Here is a 22,353-nt window from a genome sequence, read left to right as displayed (position 1 = left end):
ATTCCCCCTATCTTCACTTTATTTCCCTTTCTTTCCTCTGTGTTTCCAGTGAAAAAATGGCAAAGGACAAGGTTGAAGACATTGATTTTATGAGAACATGCAGGAACTTTTAAAAATCCTTTTTCCACAGTTCTTTTATAGAAAATGCTATTTAACCAAGACCAAGGAGATTATATATATACATATATACGTATGCATGTATGTATGTATGCATATAAACAGGACAGGCTTTTACTTCAAGGTTCTGCTAAAGCCAGACATTAACACCCTTCTAGCAAGGAAATTACATCCAGCCTTTCAAGGCTACTTTCAAGAGATACCATTTAACTGGATTGCACTAGAGAGTCTGGAGAGCAGCTCGTTTCCCTTTGAAGAGCCTGTGAACAAAAGATGCAATCCTGCAGGTCACAATGTGCCTGCAAAGCTCCAAGGAAGGGCTGAAGAAAGCTGTGCAAACTGCAGCTGGCCAAGAAACTCTGTTTGAGCAATAGCAGTTCTATCATTTAATGCAAACAAGTTTCTTGGATCCCTCTTCTGCAGTCATTTGGCTTTTATACAACCAGAACCAGACAGTGAAAGACAGGTATAGATAGAGAGATGCTGAAGTCCAGCATTTGGGTAACTCAGCTATTTTGAAGCCCACTACTACTTATTTCTGTCAGGCAGCACAGCAAAAGCAGCACAGGCACTGCCACTAACACAGTTAATATCTTCAGAGCTGTACTGTAAGGGAAACCCCCAAGCAGAGGAAGGAGCACCAGGCATGGTCACACAATGTGCTTCTAGACCTGTACCTGGGGATGTTGTACAAGGGAGTGTAAGACCCCTGAAGAGAAACGTAAGGTGACTCGGAGAGAGCCACTGTGGGGAGCAAATGGTTTGAGCTGTTAGGGAAAGGGCATAAAAAGCGTCAGCTGCTGAAGGCAAAAAGAGAAGCAGCAGTTTCAATGCAGCCTGGAGGAGGATGGCTTTATTTTCAAGAGTATTTCACAAATACTTATTTTGTCCTCCCTCTGAATTTTATCCTTGGTTAATTTAGGGTATGTTAATGATGTCTGTAATCCCTTTTTGACAGCACCTCTCTTTCATTCACATCCAATAAACAATAGCATATCCAAAAAGAAGGAACAGATGTACAATTTAAAATACTTGTAAAGTTTCTACTGAGAACACATGAGTTTTAACTTGGCCAGACCCTGACCGAAGCTACTGCAACAGTCTGATCCAGACCCCCCACAACACCATAAAAGCTTTCACATCCAACAGAGAGCCTAAGAAGCACCAAGGCAGAGCAAATTTCTTTCTTCTCTGTATCACTGGGGCACTAGCCATGGCTAGGACAAACTGTATTACTCTTTTGACAATTCTCATCTTCTCAGATCTGCTGTTACAACCATGGGAACAGAAGGCAGACAGGTTAGATATCTCTAGAAATGTCCACTATTACTGTTCCTGTTTAGTGCCACCTCAGCAAGCACAGGTGACTAACTCAGATAACATCTGTGAAATACTGACCCCAAAGGAGTCAGTGGTAAAAAAACGCAAGAGCCACCATTAGTCTTCCTCAGAATAGAAAAAAAATACCAATGAAGTTTTATCTTTTTATTTATCTCAGTAAAGTTCTCTTAAAACATATTACAATATAATATTAACAGAGGCAAGTGTCTAAACAGTATTTTTAAAACAAGGTAATATTTCAAAGTAGAAAATTTCATAAAAAGCACCACAAGAAAATAGTATAATTTTCACAGTGTACTGCAATCTGCAGAGACCACAGAACAGAGGAATAGCCATAATATTAAAATAGACTTCACATATTCTGCCCAGTTTTCATTTCAAAGAAAGCACCAAAAATTTGCATAGGTATTAAATATATTCAGGTAAAAGCCTCAAACTTGCAAAATGTTTTCCAATTAAAAAAAAGTAGGATTTTGTAAGCCAAATCTTTTTTCTTTTGTATAAGAAGCACTATTAAACCTAAATTATTTCCTCCTATAATGGTCAAGTCCTCTATAACAACAAGTTGCTTTTTATCTTCATAATGCAGTGAAATAACCACCTGCTTTCCTGGATGTGTTATCTCAAACTCTTTCTGCACAGGTAGATTCTACCAGCCTCATACTTACTCTGTTACTTTGTGAATACTTCCTTCAGAAACACCCTCTGTCAGCTAAGATTGAAGAGACTGTCTCCAGCTATTTTAACCATATTCATGAATGTGGAATCAGAAGATGCAAAGTAGAAGTTTTTAAATGAATTCCATACTTGACAGTATCATATTGTACTATTAATAAAAAGAAACCATATGGAAAAAATTAATAAAAAAGTTCAAAAGTTGTAAATGTAATTAATAAGACAACTGTCAATAAAACATGCAATTTATTACAGCAAATGGGATAAGTGCCATAAAATTAGCATTCAGTGTGCATCAATTCCTCTTGAACTTTATATTATTCAGGATCATAGTGCACTACTTAATGTTGCATGGTATGAGGCAATATACATCATTGTCAGAAATGCAAAGGCTATATACTCCGCCATTAATTAGGCTATCATAAATCCATACTGATTCCAACAGACTCCAAATTCCTGTTGCTATAACCCAGGCCAGTGAGTGCTCTGAAATACAGATCCAGGCTTTTCTCTTTTTGGAAGGAAGAGATTCAAAAAAAGCTCAATGGCCAGCCTTTTCTTACCAGAAATAAGGCTAATCTTGCTGTAAATTGCAATAAATAATACATATTGGATAAGGCTCTTTTTTCACTATCGGAGTGTCTTATCACAGATTACATGAGTAAAACACTATTAGAAGCATTATCACTTCCAGATGGTTGCAAAATACTGTGTTTCTGCCACTGTGCATCTAAAAATTTATTCTGAATTTAAGGGAAATTCTGGGCACTCCCCACAGAATCCTCCAAAAAGTTTTTCTACATTAAACAATTTATACTCTGGACCCTGTCTCAGATGTAATAATGTGCATTTAAATGCAAGTACCACCAACATGCATAAAACAGGATTGGAGAGTCATTCTCTTCCCTGTTTAAGTAACTCCATGGATCTCACAATCTCATTCAGAGAAAGCACTCTCATACAAATCATGCCAATAGATTTGCTATATGCTATATACAGGCAAATGTTCATTATATTCAAGTAACATCTGCACTTTGCTAAACATGTACCAGATTATTTCTAATATCAGATTCTGACCTCTACTACACAGGCTTAAAACTAGAACAAGCCTTAAGTCATACTGGGGAGTGACAGCCTTCAACAGAACTGCATAGCACAAACCAGCAAAGGAAAATAAGGAGTTCTGTTTGTGAAAAAGCGACTTTCTTAACTTCTTCTAAAACATAACCATGTAATTTCTAGCTTTCTCTAACATTGTCTCTCCCTGAACTCTTACCATAGAAATACCCAGGTGAGCTCTGCAGAGCTTCTCCTATATCACGTGCACCCTTCTACAGACAGCAGAATGGGTATGCCAGAAGAACTTTAACTCCTGTGCCATTTCCTCTTTGTTCAGTCGCAGCAGACTCCAAGAGTGAAGCACCCAGAAAAACTGCTCTGCTCCCAGGTAATGCAGCTCTTCTGTACACAACAGATGCTTTTCCTTCCAGAAGTCCTTCTCTACCACTACCAAATGTCCTCTGTAATGATAACAGTGTTTTGCAATGTTGAACACCTTCAGCAGTAGTTTTAAATTCATCCTTCCTTGTGGCCTTGGGAGAATGAATAAGACCCTGGCTGCATACAGGCACTAATATCTCTGTCACAGACAGACTTTGGAAACACCAGGATTACTGGTTTCTGTACTTCTGCTGGCTGCAACACAATGCCCAGTGAGGTGTCCTGTGACAGACTGCTTAGACTTTGCAGCTGAAAGCAAGAAAAAAATACTATTCTCCATTTGGAACAGAAAAGCACTTTGTCCAAGCCCTGAATCTTTGAGTATATTCTTGAAGAAAAAAAGATGATGAAAAGGTGACTTCAGGTGTCAATGACATAGTTATGTCACAAGTTAAAAGAACCACCAGATAGAACTCTTGCATTTGGGTTCATCCTAGCACAGAAAATTATAGGAAGACATTATACAGCAAAAACAATGTAACAAACTCCAAAACAAATCAAAAACACAGCAATGTACATACATATTTTAGATATACATACTCAGGCAGACACATTAAAGTTATATTGTGCATAATATTTCATTTCAGTAGGGTTGATATAAGGCAGCCTGCAAATGCATTGTCAATGTCCCTCTTGTGTAGTTACATCATCCACCCTTTTGTAGGAATGCTGAAAGAAAGCTGGAAAGAGATGTCACAAGGTACATCATTTACTCCTAACAAAAGAAATGAGAAAGGAGAGGGAAGAAGCACTTGTAGAGAAGAAAGGAGAAAATGGGAGAAAACAGTCTACATAGTTTACAAAAATAAAGACTTGTTTGATGGAAGAGCTAGAAGAATATAAACATTAGTGTCAATGAATACACCATTTCCTTGAATTAACTGATTTGACCAAAAAAAATCCTTTTAATGTAAGCACCTGTTCAGCAAAATAAATAGACTTGTGAATAATGTCTTTTTAAAATAAATTGAATCTTCAAGACATTCTTTTAGTACTTGTTTCTTTTTGCCTATATACTCTTTTTTTCTTAGAATAGACTTCCTTCTTTCTCATTCTGCATCTTTTCACTGGCAAAACTAAAATCAGGGAAGAGCCTTCCCAAAATACTTAAATGCAGATTATTTCCAAATGAATTTAGAGCAGTCATTAGTTCCACTGTTTTTTTGTAAAAAGTGTTCTGTTTTTGACCCAGTCCATTTCCACAATATTAAGAGTGTATACTCCAGTGTTGCCACATTATCACCTACTTGAGGCATGTTCTCTCCGTTTATGGAAAGCACAATATTTTGTAAGATGTAGACAAATTAGCCCCAAAGTACATTTAGTACTTCTATTAGCCTGTTGGATGAAAAAAAATTGAAAGCAGGTTTCAATTATTTGGCTGTGCTGCCTTCAGTTATAATACTAAATGCTTTTACCCTCAGCTGCAATTTTTTGTGGTCCAGAAAACATCAATTTTAAGAGACTGCTTTATTAAAAATAAGGGAGTTTGATCTGAATTCAATGTTCCCCTGCCTGAAGATGGTACCGGAATTAAAAACCTGGACGCTGAAAGCTCTTGTTTTCTTTAAATAGCAATCATTCAGTTCAGATTATATTTAAATACTCTTAAAATTGAGAGCATTTTGGTGGGATGATCTGCTCAAGTCAACACAGTATAGTGTCAAGTATGTATAGAATCAGAGCAGAATCTAAATACAATTTAAACCCCAATTCTGTGCTAACATCACTGTGCAGAAATTAAGATGAAATCCATAATATAGATATACTGGTTCCATGTTCATGAGTGATCTGATTGATCCTTCCACGCACACAGTCAAGAGAAACTGATATCAGTGTTCCATTATGCACTTCAAAAGATGCACGGAGGGACACACTGGTCCATATGCTTCCCTCTGGCATCTGACCTCCAATCTGCTGAGCAATTGCTGTGGGTTGCATGTGATCCATGGCCAACTGATTGAGAGTCACTTTGAGCACATTGCATGAATGGATTAGCTTTAAGTTAAATGCAAGGCTGGCGACTCCCTTTTCAGTAAAAATAAAATATTTCTGAGCAAGCTGTCCAGAAGAAACCAGCTGTATCTGTTTCTCACTGGCTGAGACCTGGGTGAAATCCAGTAGTTTGTTTCTCACAGCTCCAGTAGGCAGACCTGTAACAGAAACCGTGGCTGATATGGCACTAGAAACTGCTGAAGGGATCCAGATGAGGCTAAACATGCTAATTCCAGAACTATCTCCAAAATACCGAACATTACACTGTGCAGGAGAAAGTATCTCAAAGCTAACCAGATCTCCAGCATCAACCTTTGTGGCCCCAGAAGCAGATATCGATGTGTCTCTGTAATTTACTCCAGATTTAAATACATTTATTAATTCTCTGTTGGTACCATTCCTATTGATATAAGAAATTAGGGAGAAGCCCTCCCGGACACATGTATGACCCATGGAATACAATGCTTGGTGAAACACAAATTTGACAACACCAGTTTCAGTGAACTTTATAGCTCTGCCATCATGAGATAAACTTAGCATATAAGGGTCAGACACAGAAATTATTTTAAAGGTAGGTCGATAGTTGGTTTGGTAATGCATTGCAGTTGACATCTGGGCACTGAGTGCCACAGCACCTGTGTCATGGGACAACCAAAACAGACTGAGTGGGGTATTCAGATCATAAATATTTAGGTCTTTGCTTTGATTGCAGAATTGATTAGGGCTCCTCAAATACACAGAAAGTGTTTGGCTGGGCTCCACTTCAGCAGCACTGCTCAAGCTAGTGCTCTGGAAATACTTTCCTTCTGGCTGTTCAATCCGAACACCACTCAGTTCATAGCCTTCCTCACTGCCATTAAGCTTTAAGGAAAGTTGCAGAAAGTTCCTGCAGCTGTGCTTTACTGCAAAATTTAGATCAGTCCACAGCAGACCATGTTGCCTGAATACCAGGCTGCTGTCTTCAATGGACAGGATTTCACAGGGAAGCTTTCCCTTTATCTTCAAGTTCAAGCCAGAGTAGACCTGTGAGATGCCAGACTTTGCAGAGGGTAGAACGATGTTTGCAGCCCAAGACTCGGAGAGCTTGTTTTCACTGGTTGCTGAACAAACCGTGTCACTGACAGTGGAACAAGGCATGGCCACCATTCCATCTTCACATTTTGAACACGCTTGGCATTCCTGCATTTCCTTATTAAAGAAATACTCCTCTCCACACATTCCCAAAGCTGCATCTTTCTCAGCAATTCCAAGGCATCGGAAACCACCTGTTCACAGGAAATGGACTGGTTTTATTGTCATACCTTTAAAATACTAAAAATAAGAACTCTAGAGCTCCACATATCAAGTATCTTAGATAATATATCTAATCATGAGGGAGAAAACAGAAGATAGTTATGATGTTAGATTACTTTGTGCTATTAAAGGAACCTTGATAGCTTACAGAGGAAATATTAGGCATAACTCACCTTGTCCAAGACAAGCACAATGGTTTGGAGTGAAAAAGAAGCTACATAGAGGCAATTCTAACCAAAACCTGTAACATATCCAATACAATCATATTACTCCAAAGACACTGTCTTCCTTCCCTGAGGTAAAAGGCATGGTAAGTGGTACACTGAGCAGCTAAGAGCTTTTCAGCTAATGGAGAGTTCCCTACACAGGGAGAAACCATACACTGCCTGCCCAGCCATGCTGTGGTGTAGCCCTGATGCTGCTGCAATTGCTAAAGCAGTGCTTTGCAACCCAAGGGACAGAGATCCCAGGCATTCACTCTGTATTAGAGTTCTTAAAAAACCTGCAAGAGACAAATGGGAGAGCGAAAACTGTAAACAGCAGGCTTAAAATCATTCTGCAGCAGTCCATGCATTTAAAAAGGGGAAAACCATTGCCCTAAGACATAGGACACCAGCAGCTGTGATCAAGCTAAAGGAAAACACTGCTGCAAACAGTAAGGAGGATATACATGTGCTGTTCGAAATTACTTTGGCATAAAGCAATTTTGTGCTGTTAAACGGCACACTATGACCATGACCTCAGTGGATCAAAGAATGCACACCCAAAAAACAGGTTTTAAAAACAGCCTGTAATTTTCTATGGCAGTTTTCCAAGAGCACCGCCAGCTGCCAGTGCTTCCACCTGGAGCAACCAGAACCCTAAAGCTTTGTGCATAGAAATTTCAGGATCTAAATCAAAACACAAGTTCTGAGGCATCCTAAAGAATAACCAGCTGCAGTTTGAGCCTCAAAACTTAATACTAATGCACTCGTTTATGCTTTTTCACCACCATGATCAAAACTCAATAATCATCTTTCTAATAGATCTTCTTAAATATCCTTTACTATCTCGATCCTGTCTCATACATTTGCATTATTTTTTAGGTGGAAACTTCCTATATCTGGGCTGGGACTACAAGCATTTGCATGGATCACAAGAAGCCCTATTTCTCCACTGGTAGCCCAGGGTGGGGCTGGCAAAGCTGACTGCTGATGCAGACAGAAAATCTCGCCACACTTGCTGCAAAATGCAAGACAGAGCAGTACACACACACCTGGCCCACAGGGGAGGTCAGAATGTTGGCTAGAATTCACCTCTGATATTACACGATTCAGCAGAGAACACCAGACAATTTATACAAGCTTCATCTATTCACCCTCATATCACTTTGTCTATTTACATTTCATTCACTTAAGTGATGATTCTCCACTAACACTAATACGTAGGACGGAACAACTTACAATGTGAGAATATTCTTTCTAACACCAGGTACCATTTTATCAAAAGACATCGCTGCAGAACAGTAAGTTTTTTTGCACCTGAAGAAAAGTCAAAAGAAACTTAACACTGTGTTCCCCTCTGAAAGTGTCTCGGTTTTTTATGAGAAACAAAAGCCAAATAAATAAGATTACATTTTTCAACTAAACACATTCTATAGTGAATATAGAAAAAATCTTTCCCTTTGAAATCAGTTTTAACCACGATGTATTTGCTCACATGATACTTCTTAACCACTTCTACTTCTCATATCAGTAGCTCCACCATCACTCAGAAATACTGGATGAACTGATACTGAATACACACATACAGCTGGTTCACACGGCAGAGAAGAATTTCAGTAGTGCCTAGAAACACTTTGTAAGCTATTCATTTATTTAAAATATTTTAGTGTATATTTGAGTACTTACAAACATTAAGTTTCACAAATACTTGTGACAGCTATATGCCCTAATTTGCTGTGTAGTCTTTTATTGGTTAGATCTGCAGCAGGTGTTCCCTGTGTGTACTTCAAATAGGTGACTTCAAAGCAGCACACAGGCTGCTCTTTCCTGTGGCCACAGTTGCAAGAGCAGCACTTTACCCTTTGCCCAGAAGAGGTCAAGCAGCAAATGATAGCCAAACATCAGAAAAGCAGCACAGCAGCATGCTGGGACTGCTTCCTGCTGCTCTTTACCAGTTTACAACCTCTAACACCTCTTCCTTGCTCCTTCCTCTGGGCACTGCTGCACCTGGTGTCACAGTAAGCAGCCCAGCTGTTCTCAACCTGTTTCTGTGAAATCGAGTCTTTCTGCAGCACACTCCCCAGCCCTCGCCACTCACGGAGGCCAGGTAATTGCAAGGTAATTACAGTAAGCCATGCATGTATTTTTCTGCTGCTACTACTCATAACTGCCTGATGCAAAGCTTACATTCAAGCAGATTAAGTATGGGAATCCTTCTCCTTTTAAACCCTCTACGTCAAATTTGGATAATCACATATCAATATGGTTAATTACAAATCAGGGCTATTTGTCTAGGTTTTCATTCCCATTCCCCCTCCATCACTCAGTAAGTTCTACAGTAAGTCCTCTTTATTTGCATGGCATTCCAGGGAGAGTGCCTTTGGTTGATTCTATTTGTTGGATAAAATGTCTGACCACTTGTAGATAACACATGGTTATCAAGAAGAAAATGATTCACTGATTATGTACCTCCAGCTGTTACTGAACCTTGATGACTGGTCTTTAATCAAATAACCTAACAACTCTCATCCCACATAAAAGCAAGAAAAAGCAGCAGAGGAAGAAGGTATGATGTAGAGGAAAGTGGAAGGGTGAAGAAAGAGAGGTTCCTAGTTACACGATTCTTTACTGTTATTTGCTCTGTCTCCCCTCACACTGTGCATTGAACATGAGTTGCTACAGATGCAACAACCTTTGCGTGCAGATGAAGAAACCACATTCAACATCTGGAACTCATATGTCACATCACATCCCCTGCTCCCCTTCATTACCCAAAACAGACATTCAGTTTCAGCCTTTCTTTTGACACGTTAATCACACTTGTACACGATAATGAGCTACCATGAACAGACAGGCTGAAAGCAGCAGTCATCTCTAACAAAAAAGAAAAGGAACACTCTCTCTTCCATGATAGATGGGAACAACATGGACAAGGCATTGACTCCTATCCAGGTGATGGGAAATAACTTGCTTTCACATATCTACAAGCCACCATTAAAACTGGGAGAAGAGGAAGAAAGGGAAGATTCCTTTCCTTCCAAATACATTGCTACTGCCTTTCTGTGGTCTGACACACCATCACTACCCATCTGTTTCTTGGCAGTATTTTGCCCTCCCTTACGTTCCTCCAGCAGTTGTACAGATCCTTTCTTGGTCTGAGTCTCCTCCCCTCCACAGAACTCACTGAATAAACACATTACAGCCTTCCCTCTTCCAAGGCACAGATGAGAGCAACACCAAATGACTACCACATTGGTGGCTCTCCTTTCTGAGGGCTGGGGCCATGTGGGCTTCCATCCAAAAAAGCACCAACTCAAGCAAACCCAACATCTCATCAAAGAGACAAAGCCTTACACTTTTCCAATGCTCTGACTCAAATTTTGTGCTCTAAGCTCTCTTGCCTCCATCCACCACTAAGACTCTCCGAAAGTGTCTTCCCTCTTCTTTTGTAAAACTGGTGGTACCTCACGTGCAGCATTTACCACATCAGGGAGCACTAAGAACTCTCTTCCTCCAGTCATTTCCAGTTTCCTGTGGTGTTCCTAGTAACACCATCCAAACCAACACAGCTCCTGCCCAGAGGAAATAAGGACAATATATGAAAATCCACACCCTCTTTTAACCCTTTCCTAGGGACCCCCTTTTTTCTCCAGCAGTGACTGGGTAGGAAAGGCACAAAATCACTCATAATCAGCTGAAAACAGCCCTTGCCCCTCAGAGAGGCCACACTCTTCTTACAAGTTAAAAGTCTAGAGGATAAAAAGCTCTGTTTGATCAGAGTTTCTTTCAAGGTTTTTTGGATGACCAAAAATCAGAGCAATAGAAAGAAAACTTAGCACCTGCATGCAATTTGGTCAGTATGTCTATTAATTTTGCTCCTTTGTGTCTGACTGCCATGAGAATGTAATGAAGTAAAGTCTGCAGTGCAAAACACCAGACAGATCTGTTCTTAAATGTCTGAAAAATTCCCCCAGGTATCCTCAAATGATGGAAACTGTTGATCTTTCCTCAGTATTTGACAATCTTTTTGCTAAAGGAAAATAAGATTAATGGAGGGAGGTCTTATGAGAGCTTTCATTAGATCAAATCACATATCCACTCCAGTGCACCAGAAGGGAAATAACAACTATTTTTCTCCATTAAGAGTAATATCTTTGATTTTGGCACTATTTGAACCAACATAAACAAGAAGAAAGTCAGGTCATAAGAGAAAATTAAAAACAAAGCATACAAGCCCCCACAGAAATAAGGCAAAAGAGACCATCCAATGCTTCTAGAGGATATTAATGTCCTAAATAGCCCATTGTCCACAAGAACTGCTACCAACTTACAGATTAGTGCTTTTCAACCCCTTTGATTCCAGCAAGCTGTGCATGTCACTACTCACTAACATAAGCTTGAGTCTCTGCCTATTTCTTTGGCCTGCTCCTGAAGATCTAATTATCTTCATTCTTTGATTATCAGAGAATATAACTTACCCGGAGTATTGAGGCATTTTATCCTCTCACCACAAATGCTTGGAGATTCAGTGCACTCATCTCTGTCCTGTAAATCACAAGAATCATATTGAAACACTTTAACATGAAAACTTAAATTTGAAACAGGCATTTCAGGCTCTGTGACATCTATCTGTTTGTAACAGCTGTATGTAGGGAGGGAGAAGGGGTTCATCACATAAGAATGTTAGAGCAAGACAATTTTGGCTTGGATTTGTTACCTGTTTTAACCAGGTATCCAAAACCACTGCATGGTGTCCACAGAAAGCAAGCAGTGTGCAGATGAGCTGAATGGAGGGTTTGCAGAAGAAACATTTGTTATGATGCACATCCCCAAGTGTTGTGCATTAAGCAATTGATCTTAAGGACATGCCAACAATTAAGACAGTGTTAGGAAAAGCTTTTACAGACATTTAGTCTTGGAGGAAGGTGCTAACCAAAACACACATGAAAATTAAACCAGAAAGTAATATTCCCTGTCAATGAGCCCTCTTTTCACCCTACAGATGGCAGAGGGGAAAGAAAAACAGCCTACATTTGCATTTAAATGCTAGCATTAAAGAAAACGGAGGCTAGCAGAGAGGGAATTGGACAGACACTTTCAGGTTCTTAGTATCTTGGGCTTAGGTCACCAGCTGGTTAGGCTCATGTTAAGCTAAGAATTGGGAGCAACACTTAGCAAACAATATACTGTTTTAAATACCAAGTTGCCCATGTATCTTAGGACTTCTAAATGACAGAAAGTGAACAATGAACCATCTTATTTTCTTTACATGCTGGTTTTGTGTTGTATAATAAAATGTGTTTTATAATAAAATGTATTTAACAATGAAAGTATCCATGCCCTATATTTGTGTATTTGTATGTTATGTTTAAGTGGGAACTAGCTCTTACATTTGTCTTAATTGACAATGTCTGTTTCCAAACTTACAAATAAATGTCTGACTTATGCTTAGTAAAGCTTTCCTATGCTTTTCAGGGATGTCTAGAAACTCCTGTAGAGTGTAACAGGATTAAATAAACAAATTTAACATGAGTAAGTAAATGTTTTAGGATGTCTTTTCCTACTATGATGAAAGTTCTGCCAGCTGTCAGGTCTGGGAAAGTGTCACACCCAACAGAAACAGACTAGTGCCTCATTTAGAGCACTAAATGCCTAAGAGAAACCCACCAAAAAAACTTCTGAAGTGCCATAGACCCATTCAGTAAAACACATGCTCCTAACTGGATTTCTCTAGCTCTCCAAGTAGTTATTTCCAGAATGTAATCCCAATATGTCCAACACAATGCTTCATAAGCAGTAACTGAAAGATACAGAATTATGTTTCACCTGGCAAATCCGATCAGAGTTTGCAGAACACTCGGCCATTTGGAAAAAGCCAGCAGGACACAGTGTGCATTTTTCACATTGTGAAGGTGTCTTTTGGAAATTGCAAAATTCATCCCTTTCACATAAGCCACAGTCCAGCAAAGACTCCCCAACATTAATCACTTTTGCATCCACTTCTACTTTATGCACAGAGTATGACTTCTGGAGATGATTTCTGACCTGGTTCTGAAGTCCATGAAGATGACTTTCAAAATAATTTTGAATATCTTCTTGCAAACTCTGAAAAGACATTTGTTTCACTGTATCAAAAAGCATGCCATACTGGACTTTGATCAGATCCATTTGCTCATACATTTTTCTTTGCTGTTCAAGAATCTCCCGTTGCTGGCTAACCAACAGGTACTGTTGTTCAGCAAGCTTTTGCTGAAGATCAACAATGATCTGCTGTTGGTTTTTTAGCATTTCAGTGAATTTCTCATGCCCTTTTGCAAGGTGCAGTTGTAGTATTAGGGCATCTTCAGATGGAACTTCATTTTCTCCTGAAATACAAAGGATCAATTATAGTCCATGTTTGTTGTATTCTCTCTTCAAAACTATTCCAATTTTAGTAAGTTAAGGAAAAGTCTCACTAAATTCAAGTCATCATTATAAGGTCAGTTCCTTTACTATCTTTGTAGCCCCTTCATGGGACCACAAGGTCTTCCATTTCATACACAACATCATTTGTCCCTGCTTCATGGCATAAATTAATCATCACATCAATAACAGATTAATCCTTCCTATGTACATTTTCAAACACAGTAAAGAGTAATTGGTCAATTTTCACTGTAGAAGTGATAAAATGAGGTGATAAAACTTGCTGCAAATACTAAGCTATTAAGGGTATTAAAAGTAAGGGTCAATTGCAAAGAGCTGCAAAAGGAGTCTATGATACTGAGCAGCAGCAATAAAATGACAAGAAAGTTCAAAGGAGATAAAGGTGAAATGAGGTTCCCACTGAAAAAAAATCCAAGTTTTTTTAGATCAAATGTCACACTTGTAGATTACTATTACCCCTTGAAAATGATCTTGAAGTAATATATCTATATATAGATGTTGGGCTACAGAGCCATGTCATCATCAGTTCAGTGCCCAACAGAGGTCAGAGGCAAAAAAAATGCTAGGATGAGTTAAAAGAAGAATGTTTAACAGAAGATAATGTATCACTATGACATTACATTAATCAATACAGCATCTTAATACAGCATGCAGTCCTGGTTCCCCATCTCAAAAAGGAGTACAGAAGAGCTCAAAAGTTCATAAAAAGGGCAGCAAGGAAACTCTAACATATGATACTGCTGCAATATGAGAAAGTAGGTAAAACTTCTCAGGATCAGGGAAAAAAAAAAGGAAACCAAACAACCGTGTGATATTACAGGTATCCTAAAGCAAGCGAATATGGAAAGACTCTTCAGTCTTTCTTCCAATACAAGAATTAAGGGACGTTAAATGAAGGCAGCAGTTCCATACACACTAAAACTTCAAAAATAAAATCAGTTTGGGACTAAAATATACACAGATGTCAATCAGGTTCAGGAAATCTAAGCAACAAACTGTTGGAGTAGGGAAAATGATTTAGGAAAATATCATGTCATATTTTCTACAGTATCTGCTGCTGAACACTGCCAGAGAGAATCCTCAATCCATACAATCACTCATCTGTTCCTATGCAGCACTGACTTTTATTCTTAAAGGTGCAGAACATGAAGGATGACACAATGAAAACAGACCATATCCAGTTCCTGTTTTACAGTTTTCAAAATATTTTGCTGTTTGGTTACTTTTGCTTACAGCATAAGGCACACACTTTTTTTTTTCTTCACCTTTAACGTAAATATTAAGGTAGTTTGCAGTACACTGGATTTGAGAAAACAAAGGCCAGGATAAGAAAACCCAGTTCCTGTCAATTCCTTCTTTTGGGATGCCAGTCTTTCACCTGAAGCAAGTTGCTGCTGAGAAATAGCAGGCACAAAGGGCCCATCTGATTCGAAATGAGAATTTCAGTCTGCACTCCAGCATCTTCACCTGGCCAAGAGAAGTGGTGGTTCAGCTGCAGCTGGCAGGAGTCTCCCAGACAGTAGGTGTGGTGCTGGTGATACTGGCTGAAAAGGTGATGAAGATGTTTGTGTGATGCCCGCAGACAGGCTGTGCTGGCTCTGACAGGCAGCTGGTGGAGAGTGACAGTCACCTGCCTCATGCACATGAGCCTGCAAACACAGACACTGTGCTGGGAATCAGCTCCAGCCCCTGCTATTGGCCTGTGCTTTGGAGGGCTGCTATCAGGCATGGCCTTCAGCAAACGTTTGAGTAGACTGCACCTCATATGAATCGGGCTTTTTAACAGGTTCAATAACAGACTAATTTGTTCACCAAATCACAGTTTTCTCCAGCAGGTTAACTACAGGGAGGATATTTTAATTACTAAAGATTCACTGCAAATCTACTCAGGCACTGTCACAAAGCTGGCAGTCATAGGCTGGGATAGGTCTCCAGGTCTCCATCTGTGCCTGGTGAATTAATGCAGGTAGCAAAATGGTCTTTGGGCCACCTAGGCAGCATATTCCAGCTCCCCTGCTGTCTGAGGAGGGGTCAATGGCAAAGAAACATCCCATTCAGCTGGTATTAGTGATGTGCTGAAATGGTAACTAGACAGAAATGTTCCCCTGAAACCAAACCAAGAGAAAGACAGGAACAGTCACTGACCTGTCTGTTCTTAAATCATCGAGTCATGGCTTGCATTGGGAGGGACCTCACAATTTATCCAGTTCCAACCCCCCTGCCATGGGCAGGGATGCCCTGTGCTACACCAAGTTGCCCAAAGCTCCATCCAACTTGGCCTTGAACACTTCCAGGAATGGGGCATCCACAGCTTCTCTGGGCAACTTGTTCAGTGCCTTACTACCCTCACATCAAATAATTGCTTCCTAATATCTTATCTACACCTACTCTTTCAGCTGGAAGCCATTCCCATTTGCCATGGACATTACATTTGTTTGAGCTGCAGCTCTCCCCAGACAACTGTAAATGCATTTCCCAGTTAAGAGATCTGATTATCACACTCAAACCCAGTTAGAGATCTGATTATCACATTTTTTGTTATGTTTTAGTAGACAAGCCATGCTGGAATTGCTATAAAAACCATGCTCATTTGCAAGATTTTTGACTCCAGCTGCAAATGGGGATTGAAAAAGGTATTCTCCGCACTGCTGCAGGAAACCTGCTGACCTGTATTCGAAAGGAGGTCTCAGGGAAAAGCAGAGCAGAATACTGGATGCTTGCCTATACACTGACTTGAAGGAAACCAAAGACAATCAATATGCCTTACTTTTTTGCTCCTGATGCCAAATACATGGAATTTCTGCTAGAGGTTGATGAATTCAGTATGCTGTTCTTCCACTCCTAGGAGAGAAGGCTGCCTTATTAAGGTTTGGGTTGGGTCCTGTCTTTGGGATGGGCAAAGCATGTATATATGTGCTTTGTCCAGTTTGGACAGAGCACATCTCTACAGCAAGACTCATTCACACCAACTGCAGCAGTGGGCACAAGGCAATAGCAGTTAGAGAGCAGAACTCCTGAGGGTGCAGTTGTCCTGATCTGATTCTATCACATAGAAGCTCACATGTTATCACAGGTTTGCTCACTGTGTGCTTCCATGCTGACTGTGACTTCCATGAGATTACGCGGTTTAGTGGACAGTGCTGTACACTGCTTTGCCTCCAATATAGAGGACACTTCTCTCTGCCACAGCAAGATGAATGCACAAATCCATGACAGAACTGCCCATAATCCATTCCTGGTGCATTCAAGGATTTTGTTAAGGGAAACTTCTAACTTCTGTTCCTGCAAGACTTCAGTCGGCATCAGGCTGCAAAGAGTACAAAATTGAAAGAGTGAACTCTGAGTTGAGTCTCCAAACTTGCCAACATCTTCACCCTCTAACCCTCTAGTTTTAATTGCCCTGATCCACATCAGATGGGACAGAGGACCTAAACCTAAGCAGGAGATGAGAGGTGCATGTAACTCACCGTGTTAGCTGTAACTGCTGGTGGTATTGGAGATTGGGCAGCACAGACTGGTCCATGACACAATAAGAGGATGTTTGGAGAGAGAGGTCATGCTGAGCTAGATGCGCTTTGTAAGGCTTGAATGGAGATACAGCATGTCTGTTTTCAGCACCATCCAAAAGTATTACTCTTTTCTGTACAAGCAGAATACTCTTACTATTTGACAAGGCTTGTATTACACAGAGAATGATTTTGGTATAGACAAAGAAAATGCAAATATACTGGGTTCTTTGGCAAAACAGAGGCATGGCATTTATGATGACAGTACAAAGAAGAGTACACACAGAAGCAGAGAAAATGGAGGTTAACCACACTGACTTGTTTTCTGTCCACCTTTGGTCACGGAGCATACAGAGGTTCTATAAGATATCTGGGGACAGTTTCAGGCAAGATGAAGGTAGACAGTGTCACTGCACTAGGCACAGGGAGGCTTAAACATCAGTCCTGGAACAGGAATCACCAGGTGCAGGAGCCTCCTTTGGAGATGTCACTTCACTAAGTAGAACTTGATAACTTGTAGGCTTGGCATGTGCTCTGGTGTCTGAAGCAGCCACAGTGCTCATATTTGGCATACAGATGTGACAAAGCCTAAATTACCTTCTTGCTTTCCATTAGCTTTTAACATCAATGGGAAATAAATCACCCTTCCTCATATACTTAATATCTTGCAGAAAAAACAGAATCCAAATTGTTTTGTGGTTATTAAAGATCTGCTACTGCTCTTCATGTTGGCAAATCCACAAATCCTAGACAATTAGATACACCTTCTGCTGACCTGTAAGTATAACCATAGACATAGCTGGCTTCCTTCAGGGATACTGAGCTCACCAGAGCTGTGCTTGTCAACGGACAGGCAAGTGTTCTGAATGATGTACTGTAAGAGAGGCTTTACAATTTTTTTCCCCCTGGCTATTACAGCAAGACAGTTTGGCAGCAGTAGCAAGTTTCTTACCAGTGGCACCTGCCTGGGTGTAGAACATACACCCACCCCATGGAAGACTTTTACGATGTTGCTATAAATTAGAAATACCAGACTGTGAAAAGAGAGACAGTTAGAAGTCTCACACTTGTTTAAAAACAGCTCTACAAAAGGTTTTGCTATGTTTAATCAGCTCTAGCTAAGTGCATGTGTGTGCAGAGGGGAGCTGTAGGGGAGCAGAGAGAGGAGCCAGGGCAGCAATTCCCTCACACGTTGTGAAGACCAGTGCCAGATTTTCTTCCCAGCTCTCCCAAAACAAGGAGGTCTGGTGCAGTCGCTCAGGCGCCTCTGTGTCCAGGCTCGCGGAGGTGCTGAAACCCCTTGACCCAGCAGACACCTGCCCGGCTCGGGCACATCCAGCACCCTGCGGCTGCAGCCCCCCACGACCACTCCGAACCCCCGCGGGCTGCGGGAACCCCTCGTGCCGCGGAAAGGGAGTGACAGTTCAGTGTGTGGGACGTGCCCTCCCACCCTCGGGCCCCTCCTGCCGCCCCGCACCTGGCCTGACGTCGCAGGTGAGCTGCACGCCCAGGGCTCCGCCGCCCCGCTCGGGAGCGGCGTGGGCGAACTCGTCCCCCGCGAACTGGGCGGCTCTGTCGGCGGCGCGCAGCAGGGCGGGCTCGGGGCAGCCCTCGGCGGGGGCGGCGCAGCTCGGGCCGCGGGGCCGCGGGCGCAGGCGGGGCGGCAGCAGGCGGCACTCCAGGCCCTGGCAGTCGCGGCGGGTGGCGTTGGCGGCGCAGTCCCCGCCGGGGCAGGCGGGCGGCGGGGCGGCGGGCGCTGCCTTGCCCTGCGGCGGCCGCAGCGGCGCGGCGGTGTGCAGGAAGGAGCGCGCCGGGCGCCCGGCCCGTCCGCCGCAGCGGGCTCCGCGGCAGGGCGGCGGGGGCGCGGAGCCGCTCTCGCACGGCGGTCCGCGGCAGGGCTCGGCCGAGCCTCCCCCCGCGCCCAGCAGCGAGAGGCACACGCCGAGCCAGCAGCGCGCCCACCACAGCCGTCTCCCCGGCATCTCCGGCCGAGCCTGCAAGACACGAGAGACCGCGGCGGGTCAGGGCAGATGCCCCTCTCCCTCCGCCCTAGCCCGGGGTGCGCAGAGCCACCGAACCCGTACCCCCCCAGTCCCTCTCTCCCTCCGGTCTGCAGGTACCGTCACAGCATCCCAAATCCGGGAAAAACTTTTCACACCCCCGTCCCGTCCCTGCCCGGCGTCACCTGCGGGAATGTGCGGAGCGGCGTCCGGAGCAAGTGCGGCCTCGGGCTGGGCTCCTCGGAGCGGCTGCCCGCAGCGGGGACCAACCTCCTCCGAAAGCTGGAGGGGAATGGAAATGTGCAACATTCCTGGGGCTTCGTTAGCATCAGATTTCCCAAGCGCCTCCCTTTAACTCCTTCGCTCCTCCAGCCCCTGCCGGCTGCCCGGTGCGGCGGTGGGACGGAGGCGGGGGCTGCCCCTCGCCTCCCGCCGCCTCCGGCTCTGGCTCTCCCGCCGCCGTCTCTTGGCGGTGCTTCCCCACGGCGCCCAGCCGGGGTAATATACGTGTAGTAAAAGGTTGGCGTTCATTCCGAGTGGTTTTACTGCGCCTCAAAAAAAAATAAATATAATAATAAGGGGGGGGAGAAAACCCCCAAAACCAAACAACCAAAACCTCAAACCCGACGGAAATAAAGTACACGCGCGGCGCCGTTTCCAGTACAGAAAATTTCACGCAGCTGAAAAAGTTATGGGTAGTTTGGGTTTCTTGGTTCCCACTTCGATCGTCAGGAACCTACATCAAAGATAACCACGGCTGCAGCTGCCTTCTTCTCGGAGGCTACCGAGGGCCGCAGCAGGACCCAGGCGAAGGACCGACCGTGAACGGATCAGCCATGCGGCTGTGGCCGTGGGCATTTGCTTTCTGATAAAGCAGCTTCTCCGGACCCTTTCTGGCAGCGCTCACACCGAGGTGTGATGCTCAGCATACCTTTCAAGTGCTCCGAGGCGTGAATAACTTCCCGCAGCAGGAGCCACCTCGCTTATCTAATCTCTTCCACATGGTACCGCGGGAAAGCGACACCAAGTGTGTGTCCAGTTTAGCACTAACTGCGATGCCGCTTTGGGAAGTTGGCCAGCACAGATACAGCAGCTACAGACAGAAGAGCAGTTACAGAAAAGACTATTTATTGATTCATTAGCTTCAGCATCCTTCCATTCACGGGCTCACACACATGTAAAACCTCCTCGGAGTATCTTTGCAATGCTCTCACACAGTCCCTTTGCTATCACTTACACAGGAAAGAGGAGAAAGAGCATTGTTTTGTTGGTTTATTTGGTTTTGGGCTTTTCCCCTGCAAATATTATTTGAAACTTGTTGGGAATCTCTTTTTTCTTTTTAATTCAGGGTAGTTCATTTATTGTTCTCCTTGCTACTGGAAAAGCATGCCAAATACATGACTTGCAAACTGCCTTGCCATTTTTTAACTAAGAATTACTTCTTCTGAAAACACTGGCTTGTGAAAAGAAAAATGTTGTGCAGCAGCAGCAGCGAAGGCTCCAAACAAACAGGAGTTGTAGTCCCTGCTGAATTCTGCAGGGCTGGTGACCTGACAGGTTGTAGAACACCTGCCTGGGACAGGAATACCTGGAAGCTCTGCCAGACCAAATTATACATGAAATGCCCAACATTTCCTAGACTCTTCACCTTGACCTTCAACTGAAGTAGAACTCCAGGATCAACTATTCCTGAGAGACCCTATGTTTTCCTGTGGCTTCCAGTAGCTCTACAAAAAGGCATAGAATAAATGGAGATAAACCTCCACAGTTTGTCCCTCTAGGGAATCCACAGCCCAGGTGTAGTATTATGGATGAGCAACTCTTTTTCTTCTGAATGAATACTCGTGTATTTTCTCAAGTTTCTTGATAGGTTTTGCAGCCAATACATTGCTACCACAGCTGTATTGTTGTGGGGATCCGTGCCAGTGCATATAAAGCTACATAAGATACAAACACATCTTCGGGTCATCTTCAGAAACGCCATAAAAAAGGCTGTAGAGCTGGGGATGATTCCCAGACTAGCTGCACCTTCAGGCTAATAATTCATGGAATGACCTGAGGCATGATATTTTCAGACATCCCTTATGATTGAAAAGCTGTACATCAATTAAATGGGGTGGATGATATAGATACATAGAAGTATGTTCTGCTGATGTCTAGTGTAGGACGTATCAGCTATATGACACTATATTTGTAGGCACTGTAGGTGCACAGGTACCAGAATCACCCAGTAAACCTGCTGAATATCTAAGCTGCAGTTGGTGACTTGTTTGTAAATACACAGAAAGTACCTGTCATACGCTTGCTTTCCTTCCCTATGTGGGCACTGGGTAAGCAGAGAGAGTTCCTACTTCATGTGTTTGAAAGATGGTTTGGTGCAATGCTTTTGTTTTCCATGGCATTTTTCAGATTGGCTGTGTTTGCTGGTACAAAAGCATCATCTCAGATCAAAGAAGTAAGGAGCTCCTACATGTACACAATGCACAGTTTAGGGAGGGTTCTTCAGACTTAGCAATGATTAAAATTCATACAGAACTGGTCTGTACACCTACATCCCTGGTCAGGCACTGGTACCTGTTTGACGTCTGTCCAGAAAAGAGCATATCCAGTTAGATTCCACCAAAAGGCACCCTCTCTGCAAGTGCCAGAACTGAATGCGATAGGTAAGTAAGACTGGCTACTTGCTGCAAAACAGCCCTGCTGCTCTGAACCCAGAAAGAACCCAAACCCGATTTATTTAGCCCCATCTTCAAGTAGATGCAGCAGCCCTATTGCTCCCCGTGCAGCGGGATGTGGGGTTTGCCTGTCTCGAATCCATCGTACCGAAACCAGCTCCCTTGACTGAGCATCCGCATCTCCTGCAGGCCCACGGAGCCCCTCGGGGGGCTGAGGGACCCGTGGCCCGCCCAGGGCGGGGCGGCAGCCGGCAGAGGGCAGCAGGGCCCCGCGGCTGCCCGCGGACACGGCCCCGTCCCCGTCCCGTCCCCTCCGGTCCCGTCCGGTCCCCATCCCCATCCCATCCCATCCCATCCCATCCCATCCCATCCCATCCCATCCCATCCCATATCCCATCCCATCCCATCCCATATCCCATCCCATCCCATCCCCATCCCGTCCCCATCCCGTCCCCATCCAGTCTCCATCCCGTCCTCATCCCGTCCCGTCCGGTCCCCATCCCGTCTCCATCCCCATCCCGTCCCCATCCCGTCCTATCTCGTCTCCATCCCTGTCCCCATCCCCACCCCATCCCGTCCCCATCCCCATCCCGTCCCATCCCCATCCCCATCCCGTCCCCATCCC

At 43.2% G+C, this 22,353-nt stretch overlaps 1 protein-coding gene and 1 long non-coding RNA gene across 2 annotated transcripts; one reads left to right on the top strand and one right to left on the bottom strand.

Moving 5' to 3' along the window:
• Positions 1-1,587: 1,587 nt before the first annotated feature.
• LOC146440870 (uncharacterized) lies at positions 1,588-19,382 on the bottom strand. Its single transcript, XM_085050483.1, has 5 exons — positions 19,239-19,382; positions 18,531-19,047; positions 12,951-13,489; positions 11,603-11,669; positions 1,588-6,893 (listed from the first exon to the last, which is right to left on the bottom strand). Exons 1-5 carry the CDS (start codon positions 19,380-19,382, stop codon positions 5,374-5,376), a joined length of 2,787 nt encoding a protein of 928 aa, XP_084906609.1. The 3' UTR covers positions 1,588-5,373.
• LOC146440869 (uncharacterized) lies at positions 18,188-20,371 on the top strand. The gene is made up of 2 exons (XR_014849701.1): positions 18,188-18,547; positions 19,170-20,371. It is a non-coding gene; the product is annotated as an uncharacterized LOC146440869 (long non-coding RNA).
• Positions 20,372-22,353: the final 1,982 nt, after the last annotated feature.

This window comes from Lichenostomus cassidix, chromosome 2 (assembly GCF_008360975.1).
Source record: "Lichenostomus cassidix isolate B80296 chromosome 2, HeHo_3.0, whole genome shotgun sequence".
In the NCBI taxonomy this organism is placed as follows: Eukaryota; Metazoa; Chordata; class Aves; order Passeriformes; family Meliphagidae; genus Lichenostomus; species Lichenostomus cassidix.
Note: the sequence above shows the minus strand (reverse complement) of the source record. Positions and strands in the feature narration are given on the sequence as shown.